The 9,647-nt window shown below is 38.2% G+C and overlaps 1 protein-coding gene across 1 annotated transcript; it reads right to left on the bottom strand.

The window, feature by feature from the left end:
• Positions 1–1,525: 1,525 nt before the first annotated feature.
• TAAR9 (trace amine associated receptor 9) lies at positions 1,526–3,136 on the bottom strand. The gene has a single exon (XM_060616692.3). It carries the CDS (start codon positions 2,694–2,696, stop codon positions 1,650–1,652), a length of 1,047 nt encoding a protein of 348 aa, XP_060472675.2. The 5' UTR covers positions 2,697–3,136; the 3' UTR covers positions 1,526–1,649.
• Positions 3,137–9,647: the final 6,511 nt, after the last annotated feature.

The following is a 9,647-nucleotide window of genomic DNA, read 5'->3' as shown; positions in this document are numbered from 1 at the left end:
AAAATCTGTAACATGTAAAGTTTATGTACCTCTATTTACTTAGCTATCTCTTCTTTTCATTTCATAAAACAGATTTGTACAGAACAGTCTGTGAAAATAAGCAAAGATTTAAGGCTGTGAATCAAAGATTTGAGAAGGCGAATCACCCTATTATTAGTTTCTTTCAAATTTTAACTCTACCTTAAAATAGTCAACATATATTCTTTTAGTTAAAATGAATTAAAATTCATGTGGCTAAGGGGCATCCGGGTGGCTCAGTCAGTTAAGCGTCCGACTTCAGCTCAGGTCGTGATCTCACCGTTCGTGGGTCCGAGCCCCCCGTCAGCCTCTGGGCTGACAGCTCGGAGCCTGGAGCCTGCTTCGGATTCTGTGTCTCCCTCTCTCTCTGCCCCTCCCCCACTCGCACTCTGTCTCTGTCTCTCTCTGTCTCTCTCTTTCTCAAAAATAAATAAACATATATTTTTAAAAATTCATGTGGCTAAGACAAGCTATCGTATGAGAAAACTGGAGCTATTCCTAAAATGTATAATGCCAGTTTGGGTGTTAGCTATTCCAAAATAATACTTGGTTATATTTGGGTCACTCAGCTTTATATTTCCAATGTCAAATACAGTGTCTGGTGCAAAGAAAGGACTCAAAAGTCACACATTTGTGAATGTGAAAATTATACATATTTTACTCCAAATTTCTAAACAAGAAGTCCAGAAACCATTTTCTTGTTCACCTGCTTTTTGATTGTAATAAATTATGTTACCCAAAAGTAAGATGTAGTGTGTAATCACATAATCATCACACACGCTTTTTGTGAAGGCAGCCTCTGTGAAATGGAGACAAAGCACTGTCAGGGTTCAGAAAACACAGGAGTTCCAGGGTTTTTTGCACAATGTTCAGTGACTAGGAAATTCCATATTTCAACTCTCTACAAAGTCCTTTTAGACTAAAAAAAGTTCCAAGAATTTTAATCTTGTATTTACTTTTCAAACAAAGTATACTTTAAAGAGGATTTTGGCCCCAGGGTGCCTGGGTGGCTCAGTGGGTTAAGCATCCGACTCTTGGTTTCAGCTCAGGTCATCAGTCTTGCATGGGGCTCCCCTCTCACAGCGTGGAGCCTGATTGAGATTCTCTCTCCTTTTTATCTCTGCCGCTTCCCAGCTCTCTCTCTCTCTCTCTCTCTCTCTCTCTCTAAGTAAATAATAAATAAACTTTAAAAGAAAAAAAAAAGATTTTTGTCCCTAAAACATCTAACTTACAAGTTAGGCAGAAACTCTTTTGTTTCTCTGTTTTTTGAACAACTGAACATTGGTAATGAATGTGGGAGAAACTACAAAGCTTCAAATTGTTTGAAGAAACAAGTAGGAAATTCAGAGAAGATGTTAGAAATCACCATAGAAATTAGAAACCCATAGAGGAAAACTAAGAATACTAAATAGGAAGTAATCAGGATTTTTTTTTTTTTTTGGTCTATAACTAAATTCAAAAAAAAAAATGCTGAAGTACATAAGGACAACAAATGCTTTAGAACAACTAAATGTTGAATATAACATCCTCCCACTTGGCAGATGATTACACTTGCCTCTCTTGATTGAAGTGCTTAATTTCACACTTGACCTTAATTCCATGTTAGTTTCCAAATCCCTGCAGCCATCTTGTCACTCTATATCTGCTTCTTCAGAAAACAAATTGATCGTTGACGAATCTCTCCTTAAGACTTTACCACTTATGATAAGTTTTATTGCCTTCCGAAACCACGGGTAAAAGAAAGCATATATCAAGGGATTCATAGCTGAGTTGTAATAAACACACCACACTAAAATCTCATAAACATAAGGAGGAGTTATAAAATTCATGTAAGCATCAATCACGGCATCAATAATGTATGGCAGCCAAGAGACAAGAAATGCTGTCATAGCAATACCCAATGTTTTAGCAGCTTTTCTCTCTCTCTTTGCTACCCGTTCTTTGTAACTCTCTGAGGAAGACTGAGCATGGCTGGCTGAACTTTCTATCTTCCTAGCCTGATGTTTGGCCACCAAAAAGATCTTACCATATATAAACACCATGGCGACAGTGGGTATAAAGAATAGAAGGAAACAAAGTAGAACCCAGTTTTGATTCAGTGGCGCCTGACACCCTCCTACACAGGTGAGAGCAACAACCAAGTCCTCGATTCCTTCCTCATTGGCCCCAGTGTAGAAGATGGAAAAGCTATAGGTGATGGAAAAGAACCAAGAGAGAACAATGCATATGCCTGATACCAAGACAGTAAACTTGGTTGGATAAGTCAGAGGATCGGTTACAGCAATATATCTATCAATGGAGATACAGCATAAATGAAATAAAGAAGCAAAACAGAAGGAAGTATCAAAACATGTATGAAATTTACAGTAACTCTCCCCGAAGTACCAGCAGCTCTCCACAGACCTCACTGTGCTGAAGGGCATGACAGTGACCCCCACCAAGAAGTCAGCGCAGGCCAGGGACACGATCAGAAAGTTTGTAGGTGTGTGCAGCTGTTTGAAGTGAAGGATAGCAATAATAACCAATAAATTTCCAAACATGGCCAGCACAGCCCCAAAACCAAGGACTGTGTACAGAATTGCTCGAGGACCCGGTGAGTACGAGGTTTTAATGCAGGATCCATTCACATTCTCATAGCAAAGTTCCACAGCTGCAGCTTGGGCGGAATTGTTCACCATTGCCCTGTGGTTTGAATTACTTTAAAGTTGTCAAATTCCCTATTTAAGCGATTTAAAACAAGAAGAGGTTAATTTCAAGAGTGTCTAGGAGGGGGGAAATATCCGGTTAAAATGGAGGCTAGTAATTTTCTACCCTTTTTTTTTTTTTTTTTGGCATGTTAACTACCACCCCTTGATCTTTCTAAAAAGTATCCCCATGTTTTTAATATACTTAGAGTGGGAACTTGTTTCAGAAAGCCATTAAAGTATAGTCAAGTATAGTACAAAATAAATAATTGGCAATACATTTAGTCCAACGATATATATGTACATCTTAGGTATTAGATTGATATCAGATAATAATAGATTAATATATATTAAAATGTAATTGGCTCATCATTAGAAAAATCCCCTTTTTTGTGTGACTTTACCTTTGGAAATTTCACCTGTAACCACCTGAGTTGAGAAATAATTAGGCTACCAAAGGTTGAGTTATATTCACTAAGTTATCTCCCCTGAGTAGCTACTTCAGCAGTAATGACAAGCTATACTCCATTTTTTCAAGAAGGGAGAAATAAATTACGTCTTCAAATTATGACCTCAAAATCCCTATAGTATAGCATGTGAAGACTGAGGAAACATTTGTTCATAATAGCTTGCTAAACTTACTTAGGTAACACACTTCTTCTATTGCTTATATTTTCAGAGTTTGGGTGTTTGTTTTTTTTTTCTTTTTTATTTACTCATGGTTTGGACAGCTTGAGATGATTTGCAGAACTATTCTTAGAAAGTGATACTAATATAATTTGTGTGTAAGTATTTTCCAGGCTAATAGCTAGTTTCAGATGTCTAAATTCGATAAGATTGTTTGAAATAAACAATAATTCCCCTAGATGATAAGATTGATTAAAGTAAACAATAATTCCTCTAGACCTTCACCTCCCCATTCTTAAAAAAAAATAGTATAGTTGTAAAACTAGCACAGAGAAGTAGGCACTCCCTGCAGTACACTGGATCTAATTTGTAGATTAGTCACGTCTCTGGCAGGAATGGATTCAAGCAAAGTTACCCAAAGTTCACATAGAGAATAAGTTTCTTTCTTTAGGTATCTGAGAGTTTTTCTTTTAATCCTGAGACACACAGTCTTAAAACAGTTTGCAGATCTCACCAAGTAACAGTGAATAATTAATTTTTACTTTATTTAATCATGAAAAGGTATAATCTTGCATCTAAATCTTAATGTTTGAACTAGAGAGTGGAGTATTTGTATTGCCATGTATCCCATATCATAGGTCTGACCTCTGTTGAAAGTGAAGGATCCTAGAAAAAGCTATATGCATGGGGCGCCTGGGTGGCCCAGTCGGTTGAGCGGCCGACTTCGGCTCAGGTCATGATCTCACAGTCCGTGAGTTTGAGCCCCACATCGGGCTCTGTGCTGACAGCTCAGAGCCTGGAGCCTGTTTCAGATTCTGTGTCTCCATCTCTCTCTTGTGGGGGGTGTGGGAGGCGGGGGTATACACCCATGGTGTTTTCAGGCTTTGCCATTCTGGGTGTTTTAAGTCAATTCATTTTTCCTTTTATTTCTCAGTTTAATGCTTTATTTAGGCCCTCACTGGTTTGATGGCGTAAATCTATGTCCCATCTTTACTCCTGGGATTCCCCACTTGAGTGCATCCATGTACTCACAAGTTAGTCTACCCAATAAAATCTCCATTTGACATGCTCTGTATTTTCTTCTTCTTCCTCAGCTATCCTGATAAAGTCTACCAGATCTCTTATTTTATTCTCAATCTGACTAAAGGAATTTTACCATTGCCACCATAGATGATGCCCTACCTGAAAGTCTGAGTGTCTATGTAAAAGATAATATCCTCCCCAACCTTTAACCACCACCCCCCCCCCCCCCGCCATTTCATTGGTGTCCAAGTAATGCTTCTACTGTGAAAACAAAAACAAAAACCCTGAGCCCTTCTTCAGACCTTCATACTCGGACCTTAGAATAACAGATTTCAGTCCTATAGAAGGTCTTAAAATGTGTCCTTCCAAAGAAGCAAAGACCCTTGAGAAGTAACGAGTACTCCTAAGACCCACATCTTTGTGCTTAATACTTTTTTCCAGTAAAATGAAATAGAGCTTCAAAAAAACATGGTTCATCCAAGTGATGGGACAGGGAAAGTATAGGAATAAACTGGAATATATTTTTATATCAGAAACTAAGACAGAGATTTTTTTTTAATGTTGGCATTTTACAAAGACACTGTTGCTAACTTGAATAGACTCCCACTAGTCAAATTTGGATAATTTGTGTGCCAAAATAATGAGGGAGAATAAAAGGTTGTAAATGGGTGTGTTGTGTGGGGAAAGGGAATCTATAAAGCCATGCTAATGATAGATAGATTAGATAGATAGATAGATACATAGATAGATAGATAGATAGATAGATAGATAGATAAAGAAGGGCTCTTCCTTACAGTAGAATACCAAGCACAACTGACATAGAGAGAGAAAGTGCTAGAGCTGGAACATCATAATTTTGGAAGCATCACATTGATATTGACTAAAGCAAGAATCATCTATTGATGCTAAATCTTAGAATAGGGGAGAAGAACTTTGATGAGAATCTGGTATTTATATGGTATAAAATGTCATCTCCTATTGACTCCTTATTAGTTGCAAGAGAAATAAAAATAGTAGCTATCCAGTGAAGAAACCAAATAAAACCTTGACTGGGTAATCAAATCAACATCACTAATGATGTTGATTGAGGAGGACGTGGCCACATATACCTCTGGAGAGATATTCTGAGAGGCACACGATAAGACGTATATGGTATTCCAGTCAGGAATGCATAACCAGAATCTAATCATGAAGAAATTTCAGATAATACCAAGTTGAGAAACATTCTATTTTTGAAAGGCAGGAGGAGGGAAGGTTATAGTCTTCAAAAATGTTTGTGTGATAGAAGACTGAAGAACCTTTCCAGAATAAAGAAGACTGAAGGGCAAGACAACTAAAGGAAATGTGTGGTTTTAGAATGGAATGTATTACTGGGCCAATCGACAAAATGGAAATATGAGTGGTAGATGGTAAAAGTATTGTGTCGGTATTGAATTACTGAGATGTTTAGGGCTAATGGGCCATGATGTATACAACTTACTCTGAGATGGTTCAGGAAGAAAATTATATTCTCATATCGATAAAGATGGAGAGAGAGAGGGCAAATGTCAAAGCAAACAGGGCAAAATTTTCCTAGGTGAACCCAGATAAAGAGTACGTAAGTGTGCTTTGTACAACTTTGCACAGCTTCTCTGCGGGTTTAAAATTATTTCCAAATAAAAACTTTCTTTTGCAAAACACAATTTTGAAAACTTGGACCTTTAGTAGCTTCCTTTTTATTCATCATCATGCGCAAGCCACTCTCAACCCCCCACCACCTTGCCCCTAGAAAACCTCTATGCCAGCAGTGGTTCTGGTGTCCTGCCTGAGTGAACCAACCTCTCCTGTTCACACCGCCACTGTAAGTGCAGAAAGCCTTGAGATGCATCTCATTTTAACATAATGCTACCTTTTACACCCCCGAAGCACAACGCTTCACATCTTCACTCGTATTTCTGCAACTTCATGATTTCTCTGTGAACGACAGAGAACGTAAAATGAGTCTATCTGAGTGGCTACGGTTGTAGAATAGGGAGGAATAGTTTGCCCCATCTGAGAGGCAGGGCTGTGAATCATGGAGGAACTTAGGAAACCAGAGAAAGGGAAAGGGTAATTGTGCTTCTACCCAAAATTGACTTCGAAGTGGTTTTTCGGGTGCCCAGAATATAATCCTACACCAACAGAACCAGAATTTCATGTAAGGAACCTAGGCATTGTAGGTATATTCAGTGACCATATAGTGAAAGCCATTAGCAATTGCCAGAATTCAACCAAATGTCATTTTAATATCTAAAAATTGAGACAGTATTAGGAAAGAATGCATGAACAAGGCAGAAATGAGGTGCAAAGATGTTAAGAGGTAGATGGAACATTCATGGACAGGATCTTCCTTTAGAAAAAGAATATAAAATTACAAAAGCAAAGTTAGTTATGTAACTGTGAAGCAGAGAAAAGAAATCACCACGGTTTCTTAGTTTTTACCTAAGAAACTAGGTAAACTTGAGCCTAAGTGTCCATCTTGTTATCAAGCACCTGATGTGAGAGGTACTTCTGTGACCATCCACTTGAAAATTGCTTCTTCCCATAATAATCACTGTGGCCCTTGAGAGCTTGGAGATGTATCATTCAATAGAAGAATCCTTCCATATTAATTTCAACAAATGTGAGTAATCATTTAATTCAAAGCTGAGATTGTTATCTGGTCATTTTGGGCTCTGAAAGCTACCAGGCATAAAAGGAGATTAGGGGGGAGCCTGGGTGGCTCAGCTGGTTAAGCATCTGACTCTTGATTTTGGCTCAGGTCATGATCTCATGGTCATGAGATCGAGCCCCACGTCAGACTCCATGCTGACAGTGTGGATGGAGCCTGCTTGGGATTCTCTCTCTACCTCTCTCTCTGCCCCTCCCCTGCTTGTGCTCTCTCTCTCTCTCTCAAAAATAAATAAATAAACCTAAAAAAAAAAAAAAAAAAAGGAGGTTAGGATATTTGCTTCTGCAGCAGTAACCCTGGGCTGTCCCGTGCAGTGAGCACAGTAAATGATATGGCTGGAACTCTTGACCAGTGGCAAAGGTTAAAGAAATAACTTAGTCAAATAAAGGTAGGATTTCTAAAGGCTCGATTTTCTCAGAAATGAAGCACCCCCACTGAGTAAATAAACCTAACAGCGAAGGTACTGGCCAAAGGCAAAGGAAGATGAAATCAGTGGTGGGAAAAAAAAAAAAAAAAAAAAAAAAAACAACATATGTCAACTACAACCCCATGATCAATTGTAGAAAAGGGGATTGTTTCACTTAACATAATTTTCCCAGTATCTTAATTTTAAAACATGTATAGTATAATTCCCTTTTTCATTTCTTTTATCTCCCTCTATCTCACTACTTTACATAGGGTGTATTAGTGGTGTTTAACTTTATAATTTACTCTGTAAGCTATTGGACATTGAGAGAGGATTGTATGCCATCCAGAAATCATAAACTTGGAGCTGGAAGCAATAATTAAGAGGACCGAGTTGCCACTTGGGTAAGAGGTGAATGTGTGTGGGGTTATATAAGGAATACTATGTGAAGAGAAAAAGAAGCACTTGAAAATGTAAGTATGGGGAAAAGAGAATGTTGACTGTAGGCGACCTGTATTAATTTGAATGCCCAGTATTCAAATATTCTTCCTATTGTGACGATACCAAGCTAGGGGAAGTCAACAGCTGTGATATGACCCTCTCCCTACACCAATGCCCAAAGGGTGAATGCACATATCCATTCAGAACTCGGATAAGAGGTTCTTCACAGCAGCTGCAGTAGAGTCCAAAGAGCAGGCGATAATGTTGTTCCATTAATAGGGTGGCAGAGGCCAGCTGAGAAAGAAAATTCCTGCAGAGGAATCTTCCTCTGGTTCCTCTCTGAATCTGGTTCTCCAGCCTTCCTAGAGATTTGGGGGCTTGATCTCATGACCGTGAGATCATGACCTCAGCTGAAATCAAGAGTCAGATGCATAACCAGCTGAGCCACCCAGGTGCCGTCGCCCCCCCATCTCCTTTTATGCCTGGTAGTTTTTGGAGCTCAAGAATCTTCCTAGAGATCTCCTGCCTACCCTAAACCTTTCTAATTAGTTGAATTTCTCCATAAAACCACTTAAAATGAGAAATGAGAATGAGAAAAAATGAGAATTCCAGGGTGATTGCTTGCTTTGGGGCTTAGATTACCCACAGAGGAGAAAGTTGGGGTAGGAGCTGGGGAGGGGAGGGGATTTTCAGGTGGGGTTTGTTGAAGCTGAGATGCCTATGGACAAACAACCTGGGACTTGTCCACTGGACAAATGGATAGATTTTTGTAGAAGCAAAAGGCTAGCAAGTGTTATTGGGGACCATCATATGTCATCATCAATCACTGAAGAAACTGACGGTGCTAAGGGAATGATTACTTATTATGAATATACTATGCGTCAGACATCTACTGAGAGTCACTATAACACCATAAAATTACAAGTCAGTGAATGACTTTACAATTCCACATTATGGCCTGAATAAAATTTTCCAAGATGCTAGATTTATTTTGTAGAGCATGGAACAAATTAGGTATAATGACGAAATTTCCATTATTAGATTCTCTCTGGACCAAAATCTTATTGATGCAATATTTTCCGTCACATAGTTCAAATGATATTATAGGGTTTTTTTCAGCCATTAAAAAAATTTCCGTTTCTTGACTTATCGGTGTCAAACATATCGTCAGTTGAGACAGTTTCTTTGATTTTAAGACAAAACTGTGTTTCTAAACACTATATTCTTGGTTTTGAGAGGATTTAATTTATAATCTAGAAATCATATACTTAATAGTAATATAAATTATTACGCTTGAAAATTGGATCCCCAAAATAATAGGTAAAAATGTGAAGGGGAATGGGGCATATTAACTCATTACCTCTTGGCATGTTTTTTTTTTTTCAAATTTTTACTTAAATTCTAGTTATTTAACATATAGTGTAATATTGGTATCAGGACTAGAATTTAGCAATTCATCGCTTACATATAATATCCAGGCTCATCATAACAAGTGCCCTTCTTAGCACCTATCACCTATTTAGCCCACCCCCCACCTACCTCTTCTATCAACTCTCAATCCAATCTCTATCATTAAGAGTCTCTTGTGGTTTGTTCCCCTCTCTGTCTCTCTTTTTTTTCTTCCCATGTGTTCATCTGTTTTATTTCTTAAATTCAACATATGAGTGAAATCATACGGTATTTGTCTTTCTCTGACTGACTTATTTTGCTTAGCATCATACACCCTAGCTCCATCCATGTTGTTGCAAATGGCAAGATT

This window comes from Panthera onca, chromosome B2 (genome assembly GCF_046562875.1).
Source record: "Panthera onca isolate mPanOnc1 chromosome B2, mPanOnc1 haplotype 2, whole genome shotgun sequence".
Lineage (NCBI taxonomy): Eukaryota > Metazoa > Chordata > Mammalia > Carnivora > Felidae > Panthera > Panthera onca.
Note: the sequence above shows the minus strand (reverse complement) of the source record. Positions and strands in the feature narration are given on the sequence as shown.

Excerpts from the sequence above, each read along its gene's own strand:
- TAAR9 (XM_060616692.3), bottom strand. The coding sequence starts at position 2,696 with ATGGTGAACAATTCCGCCCAAGCTGCAGCTGTGGAACTTTGCTATGAG.